The sequence below is a fragment of the Acinonyx jubatus genome, chromosome B2, assembly GCF_027475565.1.
Source record: "Acinonyx jubatus isolate Ajub_Pintada_27869175 chromosome B2, VMU_Ajub_asm_v1.0, whole genome shotgun sequence".
Classification (NCBI taxonomy): Eukaryota; Metazoa; Chordata; class Mammalia; order Carnivora; family Felidae; genus Acinonyx; species Acinonyx jubatus.
In genome coordinates, this window is record NC_069385.1 from 54,330,657 (window position 1) to 54,345,650 (window position 14,994).

The window sequence follows — 14,994 nt, forward strand, 5'->3', positions numbered from 1 at the left end:
TCTGGGTAGGAGGAGTCTGGCTCTCCTTCAGAGTGGTAGGGGATGGTGGAAGTCTAGGAGATGGGGTAAAGAGAGAATATTAGGCCCATCGTTGAGATCTGCCCACTCTTCCATTTTGCCAACGACACAGAGAGTGAGTGACAGAGTAGGTATTCCATCAATACTGGCTGCATAGATGCAGAACAAGGGCTGGTGAGCCTTGCATGGCTATGAGTCCTGTAACTGCATCTTCTCCCAACCTGAGCACCCACACTTTCTACCCTTTGTCTCTTGTGACCTGAAAATAACAGGATAGGTGAATGAGGAAACCCAGCCTTAGTAGGTTCATGAATTGTACACGCGTTCTGGAAGGTTACCATTTTCAGAGACAAATCGGAACAATACCACGACCACGAGGGGTTGGCATTCCCTTAGTAGTTCTTTGTGCTGAATCCTGGGATGAAGTAGGTGCATTATTTAGTTGTCTGCCACCTCAAATTATTGATAGGGCCAGACACCTGAAATCCCTCATCAAATGGAATGAGCAATTTGGTAATCAGCTCAAGGTCAGTGGGCTTACCAAGAAAAGATAGAAGAGATTAGGGGGATGGAAGGCAGTCAGGGCCTCGTACCAGCACCTGAAATGGGAAAGTAACTGCTAGTTTCAGGGTCTAACAGGTGACACTTTGTCTTAATCCAGTCAAGCTGCTATAACAAAGTACCATAGACTGGCTGGCTTATGAACAAGAGTGATGTTATTTCTCAGCTCTGGAGACTGGAAGTCTGGGATCAGGGTGAGAATCCTCTTCTGGGTTGCAGATTGCCATCTTGTTGTATAAGGACACTAACCCCATTCAGGAGGCGTCCACCTTCATGACCTAATTACCTCCCAAAGTCCCCACCTCCAAATACTGTCATATGGGAGGGTAGGATTTCAGCATTTGAATTTGGGTGGGGACACAAACATTAAGTCCATTGTAAATTTTTTGCTTCTTTGGTCCTAGAGCACATAAGGAGATAAATATCATGTGGGGGATATCGGGAACATAACTGGGGTTATGTTTGGTTCCTTCAGTAGGGGGAGCAGGAATATGAAAGATCCAATGTATCATCTGACCTCAGGGAGATTATGGGAAGAGGAACACATAGTATTTGTTTGCTTTAATTTATTTTTTAAAGAAGAGATTGCCTTGGGACTAAGAGATGTATATATGAGTAAATCCATATTCCCTCGCCTCATCCCCTGACCACATGTTAACCAGAGCCACTGTTCTATTATTCTGACCACCTTCTGGATTTTCTTTTCTCTGATCCTGTTCTGCCAGGAGATTGATGGCAATGCTCTCTTGTTGCTGAAGAGTGATATGATCATGAAATACTTGGGTCTGAAGCTGGGCCCCGCGCTGAAACTGTGCTACCATATTGATAAACTGAAGCAAGCCAAATTCTGAAGGTTTTTAAAAGATAGAAGCAATGTCCAGACAACAGATCTCAAGATCATCTTCTGCCTTACCAACATCCAGCCACCATCATAAAATGGATTCTCTTCTTAAAATTAACAGCCACAAAGACTTGGCCTTTAAAAAAAAAAAAATGTGCATCTCTGCCTTTAAAAACAAAAAATTCAACATGACCCTTTTGAAAGGCTCCTCTGTGTTAATGATTTGCCAAAAATTATGGAAAAGCCTGTTATTTTAACGTTCCTGATAGGCTGGTTGCTCTTAGAGTGGGTCCTATTTTTATGATGAGAGAGCAGGGAACTGAATGCTATTGCCCAAGAAGAACCCTGAAGCGTTCTCACAAAGATGTGAGAAGAAAGACCTCTGTCTCCACCACAGCACCACCTGTCTTTAACTCTGCCCTGGGGACCTATCATTGTGAGCCTTGCTTAATTCAGCTCTGGAAGCTGTCTTATGAGGGAAAAATGCCTCACTTTGCACTATCTGGAAAACTTGAATTCTTTTGCCCTCTGACAGAGAAGAAAAAAGTCTTTTCTATTCCTAGTTATTTGAAATACTGTGTTGTCCCACTAGAGGGCAGACTGTTAATGAAGTTTCAGGACCCTCACTGCAGTAGCCTGCTGATCCGGTACTCCGTGGATGGGTTAGGGTCTCTGTGAACAAGATCTAGCCTACACAGACACGGGGAATTTCTTCCACAGTCAGCACCACAGATTGCAACTTGGGAAGAAACCGTCTCTTAGAGCATTCTAGTTCATACCCAGTCATTATTGATGGACTGAGATGCACAAGCAGCAAAGGCAAAAATCTGGAAGTATGTTCTTCCCAGATGGGGCTTTGGAGTCCCTTCCTTTTCAGAGTCCTTACTGAGGTGTTGATGTGTTGGCACGCCGAAGAGTCTTAGTGACATTTAGCCATGGGTGTTTCTTTAAAAAAGAAGAAGAAAAATGTCTCAGATAAGCTTTGAAATGGAAGAGTGCTGATTTCTAGTTACATTGCTGGATTACGTAGTTGTATCGCTAGCTAATTTTTCTAGTTCTCAACAAATACGCAGACATGCTATTATTGGGTTTAATTCAATTTACAAATAGGTTTTCTCCTTCCTCACCGTGAAGTAATAGAAAAAAAATTGATTTTTTACCCCTTTGCAGCTGTGTCCAAGGAAGGACGATGAAACCACAATTGAATAGGCAGGAAGGTGACCTCATCTCCATTCCTTTTATTCTTCTCCTTTCTTTCTGTCCCTCTTTCTTTTATTCTTCCTTCCTCACTGAACAGGAAGCGTATCTTCAAACTGAATTCACCTTCGCCATGGGCATATCCTCTTAAAACATCTATAGCGTTGGAGGTGAGGAGATGAATGCTAGACTTTGCAATCTCTGGGAGGGAGAGGATCAAGGAAAACTCAGGGCCTCCCATGGTCAAAATGCAAGTTAGGGAAAGCATACCTTCCTCTGGGATGCAGCCGGCAGAGCAGAGCAGGGGTCTCACCTGATGGCTGGAGCAGGGTGGGATTTCAGCCCCTCATCCTTCAACCAGGTGCCCTGGTGCAGGACAGGGGCTGTACAACCTTGAGGGCAGCCAGGGTAGATCTGAAAGCTGATCTTCTCGTCGATCAGGTAGAACTTAGATGAAGATCCTAAGGAAGATTCCATGCCATGCCGTTAGACCCATTTTGATGAGCGATAATCGAGAAAGCACATCATAGCAAAATCCTTTCTTAGACACACACCTGGTGGCTGGACTGAAAGCATGGCAGAGAAGGGGAGGAGGAGACCGTCCTAAACCTGGCCCCTGAATTGAGCTGGAGTCATCAGGTTGTGGGAGAGCTTCATGTCTGCTGCTTTTAGCACCTGACAAAGCTACCCCGGTGTCATCAGGCCTTGGGACAGAGTCTTCCAACATCTTAGATAAAATGACTCTGTCCCTCAGAGTTTAAGTGCTCATGGCTGGTCTGGAGCTAGATAAGTTCCCTCAAAAGCCAACGTGAAAATGGTGAGGCCCAGAAAATCCCACCACAACTCACCCACCCTTTCTGCATCCGTGGGTTTCCACTCACATTCCTCTCTCAGACCTGTCGCGCCTCTTCTGCCAACACATACCTTGTTGGGAGACTTTCAAAGCTTCCTACCCACCCTCACCAGTGCCTCCCTCACTACAAAAGCAGGAGCATTGGTGCCCCCAAATTAAAATCATCCCCAAACAATGTCAAAGAGATACTGTGAGTAGTTTTCGGGGGAGAGAGATTTTCTCCTCTCAAGTCTAGGAGAAAACTGGATCCATGTTCACGTGTAACTGCTCTCATGGAGGTGCGATCTCATTTTGCATTAAACTTTAAGCAGGACAGATTGCTGAAGCCATGATATTTAAGGTTTGACTTTTTAAAAATCTCATTACTCTTAAAATGAATGCTGCCATATCAGAAAATAACCCAGGGAGGAAATTCCTCCTTGCCTGTTTTTGCACTGAAATGCAATTAGCCAACCAAATTATTGTAGCAATACTGCAATTATAATTAATTTTCACCCCTTTCAAAAATCTTGTCAGACCAGGCAGCTAAATAGCTCAGCAAATGTAAAACATGCCAGGCCATTTCCTCTAAATGGACCTTAAAGAGTCAGGCCATGTGTGTCATTCTCGTCCAAACGCGAGCTTATTTTGGGAACCTCACACTTGTTATTCCATGGCAGTAGCTTTGCTTCAGGTTGCGGTGAATAATGATATAGTTTTGCATAATTCCAAATTAGAGTGGGTGAGTGTGTGTGTGCATGTCCAGACATTTCCAATCACCTGTGTCAAACATTTTTTTTTTTTAATCTAAAGACAATTCTGTTGCCTAAATCATTTTAAGTATTTTATAAGTGCATGATTCCCTTTGTGAAGACTTCAGGTAAAAAGATGTAGGGTGTGTGTGTGTGTGTGTGTGTGTTAGTTCTAACAGTAGTTGGAAGAGCCTAGAAGAGGCCGAGAGCGGATCAGTTTTACAGTTGCTTGGTTTAGAATGCCTCCCAGCTGCAACTTGGAGCAGAACCCACTCTAGGCTGTTATGACCAGCTATCCCCTCTGCTGCCAGCAGGGTGCGCCCTGGAGGCAGTTGGGGGACGGTTCTGGGGTTCTGGGCCTGCATCCCTCAGGCTGGCTGGACCGTCAAGCCAGTCCAGGGCCCCTGTGACTGAGGCAGAGACCTAGCCAGGCAGCCCGTGGGGCAGGGAACAGACGTCTTGAGCTCCTTGTTTAGTGCCCACCAGAGCGTTCACCGGGCTCCCATCATTTCTCTTCAGTGGAGCTGCCGGGGTTTTTCCCTTTCATCAGGAAAAAGGAATGAAGAACTCCTCAGGAGAACCAAATGGAAGGAATCCTGAGCGAAGGTTGGTTTACTTGAGGAGGAAACCAGTGAGAGAGTGAAGATACAACTATAAATTTCATAGGAAAACAATAAAAGAGCACCTCTTCTAACAGCCTCAACCCTTGAAGCAGCAATAACCTATTTTTGTATTTATGTGCTGTATGGAATTTTTTTTTAATTAAAATTATTTTTTTAATTATTTTTTGAGATTGCTTTAGGAGAATTTTGTCGTAACTCTGAAGATAATTGGAAACTCCCAGCAGTGACCAAGGACTTGAATTTAGTCATTGGCAGAAAGTCGGGAAAGATGGAAATATTCTCCTTGATGTCTCCATAGTCAGGTTTTCATACATGTGAGCAGGTGAGTGCCAGTGTTTGCTCTCACAGGGCACTTTTTCAACTCTTCCCTGGTGGGGTTACAGGATGAAGAGATTGGACTCACTTTTCTTTTTTTAAACCTCAGATAAGAAGACATCGGGTTGTGAGGGAGGAGGTGACCTTTTTAAAGCTGCAATATTTTGTTAAGGAGAGGGATGAAAACCTGTTGGTGGATGTGGTTTATTTTGTACCATAAACACACTCCACGAACTGAGTAGTTGCCCAGCTGTGCTGTTGTCTCACCATGTCTTATATTCCTGGTGGCATGAGAGGGCCGCTTGGGGACCCCAGAAGTGAATCCAGAAGTCTAGAGATGCAGTCATTCCTCTTTCCATCCTTCTATGTCACCCCGGGGATGACGTCCCGCTTCGCTCACACGGCCCTTGAGCTTCCAGCCCAACTGCTGGTCGTGCTGTTGTGCTGTCGAGGGAAGTTCCAGGGAGTCCTTCCCCCCAGTGGTTACCCTAATCGAAGACGATTCCTTCCTGGACAATTGGAAGCTGGATTTTTGAAAATCTAACCTTGACTTGAAAGAGAATCTCTGTTATTTATGGCCACCAGTTAAATATTATGGAAACATGTCTGTTAACAATTTGCTTTGTGTAATTTGTTCTAATGCTAATAAGTCACAGCTGGGATACTTCCTGTGGTAAATTCCTCTGTGGTTACAGTGGTATTATCACACACGGACTTCACCAAAACACTGTGCTTAAGAAGAACCGTTCACCCTGGCTCTCGCAGGCTTCAGGAAATTCCCCTAACGGAGACGCAGCTCTGGGCAAAAGCACGGCGTTTAGAAAAGGATTTGCTGTTCCTCGCTCCCTCCCTTTCACAAGCAGGGCCCCAGACCCATACAGAAGCCCCTCACACTTAGCACTGAGTTTGAGTTCCTCCAGAGGAAGAGATGGAAAGCAGAACTTAGGAATGACAGCTCCCTCCAGGTTAGGAGGCTGTACCCGGAGTCCATATTAAGAGGAGGTGGGCAGGAGAGAGGAGTGGAGACACTTCCAAAGGGGAAGAGCTAGTTCAGCAGTCAATCAAATAATGAGGTCAGATACTTGCGGAGACAACAGCGTCTTTCCGTCGAAACGGTCTAAGTAGACCACTCAGACTTGCTCCGGGCTGCCGGCCCATCATGCTCTGCACTGTTGCTCTACCATGTGACCTGAGCCTCGGAGTTGGTTCTGTGCATTGGCGCTTCATACAAAAGGCCGACACAGGCGTCTTCCCTTAGATCCTACTTTGGAACACGCCCAGAGCCTTGTGTTTCCCAACAGCTCACTCTGAAATAGCGGGCCCTGATGGAGTGTCACTTCATAGTCAACCTGGGTGACAGGAGACGGCCTCCAACATAAATGTAGCACCCCCACATCTCAGGAAGGTTCTGCCTTCCCCACCCAGCACTGGACCGCCTTCCCCCACAGCCCTGGGAAATGGCTGTGCCTGACGACGTCCCATTACGGGGAGTTCACTCCCATAGGAAGTGGCTTATTTCTCTGTTGGACAGCTCTGGTTGTGAAAAAGTTCTTTCTCAGGGAGACACAGATGTCTGCGAATCAGACACAGACGTCTGAGATGAAGCCAACTCTGCAATCTTTCTCTTTTTAACAGAGCTTGTCCGTGCAGTAACCGCACCTATAATACAAATCGATGTTGGCGAGCAGATCCCCACTCTGTTACATTAGAATAGAGGAGCAGACGCTTTATATAAATGTAGAACTTAGGTCGTGGCCATCAGATTCATCAGCCCTGTCGTGAAAACCTAGCAAAATTCCTGTGGCCACACACACACACACACACACACACAAAGGGTGTCCTGGGAGAATCTTCAGTGTCATCGTAAATCTGGCTGTGGTCACACAAGCAATATGAGTTACGTAAGCTTGTGTGAATGAATCTATAAGGCCGTGTGCTTCGTTAACTGGGGAAAAAATGCTGTGAGGTACCGAGGGCCTATCTCTTAATTGTACTCATTAGTGATATAATGAACTAAGGAAGCTTTAGTTTAGAGAAAAACAAGTTATAATTGATGACAGAAAAAAACATGGTCTGTCGTGAAGGTCTGAAGAGTTATGCAGTTATAACCCCAAACCCAAGTTACATTTCATGCTTGTGTGTGCATGCATGAGTGACTGTGCATTTGTGAGTTAATGCAACAGGAAGTGGGAAGTGGGAATTGAGGGGATGTTTAAGGAGGCATTGAAGAGGGAGGTTTTGCGTTCTAGAGCATTCTATCTTAATCAGAAGAACTATCTAGCAATGATTTAGATATCAGACCCCAAACTGAACATAACACATGGTTTATGTAGCTTACTTAGATAAAATTCTGGCTCATGGAGCAGATTCTCTATGAAAATATTTTTTTGTATTTTTAAGTTTTTAAATGTTTTTAATGTTTATATTTGAGAGAGAGAGAGAGAGAGAGAACCAGCAAGAGAGGGACAGAGAGAGACACAGACAGAATCCAAAGCAGGTTCCAGGCTCTGAGCTGTCAGCACAGAGCCCAGTGTGGGGCTCGAACTCACAAGCTGTGGGATCATGACCTGAGTCAAAGTCGGATGCTTAACTGACTGAGCCACCCAGGTGCCCCTCTACGAAAATATTTAAATCTTGGTGCTTGGAAAAAGGAACTATCTAGCACCTTGCATAGCACTTGCTGTATAAAAGACACCTTGTTAATGAACCATGTGAAACAATGCTTGACCGGTTTTCACATTTTTGTCGAAAAACCACTAACTTCTCTTTGAACCCCGTTATCTTTATTGAAAGAGAATTGCCAAAGCGGAGCCTGACACCTTTTATTCCTGGCTCTCCCAACCTCCCCAGTCACCGACTTGCATCTTTTTGTCTCACATTCCCGCTTGGCCTAGTGGTCTCCTGCAGGCATTAGAGAGTCGTACTTACAGCTTTACTTCTAAGCATCCTGTCCTTCTCCTTCGCAATCTGTGATGCCTCGCACAAATGCGTCGGGTTTCCATCTGCGGGTAAACTGTGCAGGGAGGTAAGCATCTCTGGGGGAGGGCCACAGAGCTCTCTCCATGACCCCCACACTCCCTGTACCTTGCTCCCCTCAGAGTGGGCAGGTAGCTGAACTGGGCCTCCTGCATGAGGCACTCTGTCACAGGTATGGATGGTAGTAAGCCTCTTTGAGAAGACACAGCCTGCAGGACACGGATAGAAGAGAACCTTCCTTGTCCTCTTTCATTCTTTACCATCTCTGTCCTTGAGAACAGACTCAGAAATATCTGGGGCTTCTCTTTCTTCCCAAATGGGTCCATAGGAGCACTGAGAATAGAATCATGAGACCGATTTTTTTTTTTTCATAAGCACCTCAAAATTTAGTTTCACCTTCAAAGAAATCACCTTTAAGAGCCTGGGCACGTGTTCCTAGAATGTTGTCATTACTCAGGGTATTTTTAGTACATCTCTTCTAGAGTCATGTTTAGAAGCTAGAACACATTCTTTCAAAGTGTGGTTGGAAGTGCACTGTCATCCCTTGGTGGGGGTAGATGTTTTTTTCTTTTTGGAGCAAGTCAAAGCCACTGGGATGTTGCCTGGTGAATGACACAGGTAATCCATTTGAAATTTAAAACGGTGCGTCTCCGTACTCATTAGTTTGTCTTTTCCTTGTATGTTTCCTTAGTTGGTCCAAAAGCTTAAAGCAATAAGAGCCACAATTCATTTCCTAACTATATCAGGCAGGTGTTGGTGTAAGGAGTTGCAACGCGTAAACCGCTTTGAAGGGCGACATTGCCTGATGTGTAACACCCACCGCGTTCATTTTAAAGTAACCTTATCGCTGTATCTTTAGGCATGGTGAGCTGATGCTGTGAGTGCTCGCAAATGTGCAGACACTGCTCTTGTCTCTAGAGCCCCGATCCCAGAGGAATTGGGAGGAAGAAGCATGAGGGACACCTGAACAGCTCACCTCCAGTGTAGAACCTTCTCCACATCATCTCCCATGGGCCCCACAGCACTCTGTGGGGGCAGATCAAGGGGCAGTGCAAAAGAAACAAGCTCTCTGAGTTATCAACCCCATACCCCCACCTCCTCCGCCGGGAGAGGAGGGGGCATCCAGGTGAGCTTTGCAGGTGCTGACGGTAGTTACTCTCAGCGAAGCCCAGTGGGGCTGTAGGCTCCTCACTCTTGTATTTTATGACTTGTAGCTTCTGCTTCTCCCCCTGTCTGACTTCATCCAGATATTTTCTTATCCTCTTCTCTCACAGGCATGTAACTCTTCTTCGAAGCCACATAAACATCATTTTCTCATTAGTTTCTACCTTTTTTTCTTCCTTTCTGTCTCTTCCTTTTTTTCTTTCTTTCTTTCTTTCTTTCTTTCTTTCTTTCTTTCTTTCTTTCTTCTTTCTTTCTCTTTTCTCTTTCCCTCCCTCCTTCCTTCCCTCCCTTCCTCCCTCTCTCCCTTCCTTCCTTCCTTCCTTCCTTCCTTCCTTCCTTCCTTCCATCTCTGTGTTTCTTCATTTCCCCCTTTCTGTATTTCTCCATTCCACTACATCAAATGTTTTTTGGGCAGGAGAGGTGGGTGGAGAGAGAAATAAAGAATTAACAGGTGCCTCCTCACTTGCTGGCCCAGTAGTCCTGATCCTTGCCTGCCTTCCACTATCCCCTCACCACCTGCCTATAGCATTCTTTGGCTCTATCCTGCTTCCAGCCTGATCTCCACTTGCTCTTTCCATTACTCAAGGTCTAGCCCTCTCAGTCTGTCCTTGAGTTTGGGAATAAGAATTCTGTCCCTTTTATTTTTAGTCCTATCATTTTAAATGCTTCATTCTGTGACTCACCCTGACATCTCACTGATACAACTCATCAACCTTCCTCAAGCACAGGCCCAAATGCTCATCCCCGTAGGGATTTCTCTTCATTCAGTCCTGAAGGTCAAGAGCCCAGGTGACCTGGAGACAATCTGACATACCTCTTGAGAAGCAGGAGTTGTTTCTCCCAGCCACGCTGCCTCCTGCAATCTGCCTCGAGTCACTCCGACATCCAGTAGCAATTCTGATCATTCCACAGCTCTTTATAGAACGTGTAGCTTTGTCCAGACCCACTTAACCCTGACTGCACCCCCTGTGACCAAAGCCAGGCCAGTGTCTCAGTTTAAATGAGGAGGGCCAGCCCGGATCAAAGATGAGGCATGATGAGCTATGTCAGAAGCATTTCTGGGGTGAAGTTTTGTTTTTAGACATTTACAAGTGTGATGAGAAGGTGTGCAGTATGAAGTCTGGGAAGGGAAAGATGATGATATGTTTCTCAAAGGAAAATGTAGTTTAGAGGAGAGAGAGAGGCAGCAAAATTCTGGAAAGGGGATGTTCTATGCCTGGCCTTTGTCCAGCATGGTCACATACCCTTCTTACTAGAAGTCAAACTTGTTTCCACTACAGGATCTGAAAATGTTGCTGCCTAAGTGTGAGAATTTGGAGAACTTTAATTTCTTTTATTCAAAACCACTGTATTCAAAACCACAATATTTAATTTGTTGTCATCTTCTAGCTATATCTTTGATCACTTGATATAGTCAAAGAAAATGAGCTCCTCTCCTCTCATCCTCCAGAAATGTTGAAAGATCAGTTGCTTTATACAGCAAATATTTCCATTTTATAGACATCGGTTGATTATTTTCTCTCCTGTATGTACCTAGAAATAATTTTATTAATATAAAGACTTTTTCCTTTAAGTACATTTGCAGATAAATTTACTTTTGATTCTATACGCACACAATAAAATGCAATAAAAATGGATGAAGCAACATCATTTCATTAAATTACCTTCTGTTGCCATTTTTTCCTCTACACTAACAGTGAAAACTTTTTGTTAATTAAGTGCCGTTGTAGTATCACAAAGCATCACTGGGCCAGAAGGTTTGTGTTTTACTAGCCAGGCTAGGCTGTAACTATCTGACAAGGCTCTTGATAAAATACCGAGGGCACCTGAGCAAGTGGAAATCCATGTTCTCTAAGCTTGCAAGATTGAATGATGATGATTGAAATGTTATGTCTTTTGTTTTGTAAGTTGAGGAGTTCATTGCCAGATTCTCTCTTTCAACCCAGCCTCAGTTAATCTCATGTTTCCACCTCTTTATTCTGCTTCTCTACTCCAATATGCCCACGCAGGAGGCGTTCTGATCTCTCTCTGTCTGGGAAGGTGACAGCCGAATCCTCTCCCTGGTAAAGTTCCTGTCCTTAACCGTGCCCTGCATGAAAAAGCCAGAAACCAAAGGCACAAATAGGTCATCTCCCTGTCTCGGTAAGAGAAAAATAGGGCTGACCGCATTGCCTTTTCCCTAACTGGATGGTCTTCCTCCCTTCTAAAGATTGAAAAGGGTGTGTGTATGCACATTCATGCGTGTGTTTATGATTGGGTTTGGGAATTTGAGATAAAGTTCATCCAGTGAAAGTTTATGCATCAACTGCTTGTGCCAAGGCCCATGTGCAAGGAGGATCTGGTACATGTATTGCAGACACTCCAACTACTCGAAAATTCATTGTGCTTTCACTTTTTGTGGACGTAATGGAATTCTGGAACATTACTTCAATTCCAGGCTTTATTTAGAAGTGCTTGGAGAGTGTGGAGCTTTGAGCCTAGGAAATGGTGTCATTTTAGGGGCTAGCTTTTTTTTTATTATTATTATTCCAATGGATCTCATTTTGCAGACCAGAAATCAATGAATAGAACCTGTTGTAATGGGGAAGAGCATTTCCATTGGAGAGGAAGAGCAGTAAGCTCTGTCACCTGGGGAAAGAGCCTCTCCTTAATTTTTGTTCTTTGTAAGCATGATGCAATCAGTGTTTCCTAATATCGGGACAATCCTCTCACTTCGAAGTGTTTCTATGTAATTGTGTCACATAATGATAAATTGTAATAGGCAATTTGGTTCTGTAATTCAGTTTGCCAAGCATGCAAACATACGATAACTAGGTTAAATGCAAATAAGCATTACACTAAGGTACAAAAAACAGGGGAGAAAAAAGATGCTGTGTCTGTAACTTAGAAAGAACATGAATTTTATTCCTCATGTGCCTCAAAATGTAGTTTGTTAAAGTTATTTATCCTCTCATTTAATTTCATCACATACTGTTTATACTATAATTATCTGTGTATGAACATACATGTATTCTTACTGCATACATTGACAGATCTCACATGTGCAATAAGTAGGCTCCAAACAAGCATGTTGTCAGAGTGAGTTGATGTGCTCATTTTTTACGGTAATAGACGATTATATATAAGACACCATATCAAAATGTGCTTTTAATTTTTCAAAGCTTTTTTGTTATTGTACATAAGCTTTTTTCCTTTGGGCCAATTTTTTCATTATTTAGAGATCTATTTTTAATATATTCCTTTGAATAGTGACTGGTAGGTACACTAGAGTCAGATATGTAGTTTCATTAAATAAACACTACTGGCCTTAATGATTTTAATATTTTGGGGTGCTTTTTTCATTTTTGATGCAGTATTCTTTTTTTCTAGTACAGTGTATTGTGGGCCTGGGAGTGATTCAGTAAAATTTCTAAATCTTAAGATTCCAAGACAATGCAGTATTTTCTGTTCATGCTGTAAAAAGTATTTCTGTATTTTAATAAAGAATGGAATTTATGTGAGACCGTATATATTTTCTCTGAGCAACTTCTTTATGTTCATTATTATTTCATTAGCCCTAATTCCCATAGGTGGATAGCAAGGAAAAGCCTTTCAAAAAGGGGGTCTTTTGGCAGCCAAGGCCAAAAAGTCCTGATTCGCGGCTGCCTGTAGTGCCTCCTTTGGCGGCACCATCCTGGCTGGGAGTGACTTGTTACAGGAGCCCGGGATTCTCTACTGACGATACTTCCTGTCTCCCTGATCTTCCTGTTCTTGGGGGTGAGTACAAGGGGGCAGCCCAAGGTGGGGAAGGAACGTGAGATCTGACCAGAGCCCCAGGTGCCAGGTGTCTGCCCAGGATCATCTTGGACCAGTGTCTCCTCTAGGATTTCCTTCCTGGTCAATTGTCAGGGACACATGGAGGGCTGCCTCCGATGATACTCAGGGGAATTGAAATAAATTACAGTGCTTGTAAAAGCCTCTCAGACACTGTCAGTTGAGTCTCAAAGCCTATCCCAGCTGTTTTACTCCAGTGGGTTGGTTGTGACTCTGGCTGTTTGGGGGTCACGACTGCCCCTGGATTTTGATCCCGTCCTTACTCTGACCTGCCAATTCCCTCTCAAAGGGTGCCACCCTGTCCCGGGTGGTTTGCAAGGATCCTTCACAAAGGCAGCATGGTTCTCAACAAAACATTTCAGGGGCAGGGAGGGGTCTTCCCATGCCAGTGCTCTTTGTGGCTGTGTAAGGCCAGAGGAAGGACTAGGGATAGCTCTTGGGGAGCGTTGGGGGTACAGACCACCAAAGCCTACTCTATTCATCATTGTTTTACTTAAAACTTAATAGATTCTGGGATGCCTGGGTGGCTCAGTTGGTTAAGCATCTGACTTCAACTCAGGTCATGATCTCATGGTTGGTGAGTTCGACCCCTGCATCAGGCTCACTGCTGTCAATGCAGAGCCCACTTTGGATCTTCTGTGTCCCTCTCTCTCTCTGCTCCTCCCCTGCTCACACCTTCTCTCTCTCTCTCTCTCTCTCTCTCTCTCTCTCAAAAATAAATAAAAACAGGGGCACCTGGGTGGCTCAGTCGGGTAAGCATCCGACTTCAGTTTGGGTCATGACCTTGCAGTTCACGAGCTCGAGTTCCGTGTCAAGCTCTGTGCTGACAGCTCGGCGCCTGGAGCCTGCTTCAGATTCTGTGTCTCCTTCTCTCTCTGTTCCTCCCCCACTTCCACTCTGTCTCTCTCTCTCAAAAATAAAGATTAAATAACAAATAAATACACACATACATTTAAAAAAACTTAATAGATTCTGAGAATATTAACCTTGCTACTTGCCCTGCCTCAAGCAAAACCATTCCCAAGTTCATCTCTCTCCTCTCTCCTCCAGCACAGATCCAAACTAGGTAGCCTTTCTTGTATGTCTGTAAAGTCCCGGAGTCACCCCAGAAAACCCTCCCACAAGTGCACTCACACACTCTGGTCCTAAGGATCCCTTCTTTGGCTTGCTCTCCTCTAATAGTTGGACACAAGCTCTGAAAACGCAGCTTCCATTACTAATTTTTTCTCCTTGTTGTTGTACCAACCGTAGTATCCTAATTATAAAAAGTGCAATGCGGGGGGGGGGGGGGGAATGGGGGGAAGGGAGGAAATGCCCAAGGGAATACGGTATGTTTTTCTGTCAAATCTGAACCTAGATTTGGCCATCTGAACACTTACAGAACTAGAAAGGAAGGAGGGAACACCGTGATGAGCAGAGGCACCTTGACCTGGATTAGAGCAGACATCACTGTCTGGTGGGAAATAGACATGACTGGAGGGCAGGAACAGTGCAGCTAGTGAGCATGGTCAGGTTTGAAGCTGATGAACGGGCGTGTGCACAACTGAACATGTGCATGTACATGCACTGGCCCTGCCTTATTGCCTGCTTCTGAAGAGGCAGAGATAGAGTGGACCAGAAGCCACAAACCTGGTGTTTAGCCCTGGCTTTCCCACTCGCCACCTGAGGCCGTTAGGCAAGTTGCTTCTCCTTTCGAGACACCAGGGAGTTGGACTAGCTGAGGTCCATGTTCCCCCACCCCTACTCTGGCCCTCTCCAGAGCCTGTGGGTCTGTGCCTTAGCAGTAGAATAAGGCATTTTTAACGAGAGTCTCTTTTTCAGGACTCTTTCAGAGTCCTGAGCTGTTAGGACCTACCAGGGTCCTGCAGAGAAGAGGGAGCTTATATGAAGGAGGTTGAGATG

General features: G+C 44.6%; 1 protein-coding gene across 8 annotated transcripts in view; it reads left to right on the forward strand.

Moving 5' to 3' along the window:
• SCML4 (Scm polycomb group protein like 4) overlaps window positions 1-13,542 on the forward strand; it is a 124,239-nt gene extending 110,697 nt beyond the window's left edge. For 4 of the 8 annotated variants that reach the window (XM_053222402.1, XM_053222405.1, XM_053222407.1 and 1 more), the window contains 2 exons: window positions 1,305-9,241; window positions 11,289-12,786. In XM_053222402.1, the coding sequence (XP_053078377.1) occupies window positions 1,305-1,430 (126 nt within the window). In that variant the 3' untranslated portion in view covers window positions 1,431-9,241; window positions 11,289-12,786. Of the gene's footprint in view, window positions 1-1,304; window positions 9,242-11,288; window positions 12,787-12,833 lie in introns of those variants that run through there. The other 4 variants (XM_053222403.1, XM_053222404.1, XM_027057151.2 and 1 more) reach the window with 4 other exon arrangements.
• The last annotated feature ends 1,452 nt before the right edge of the window (window positions 13,543-14,994 follow it).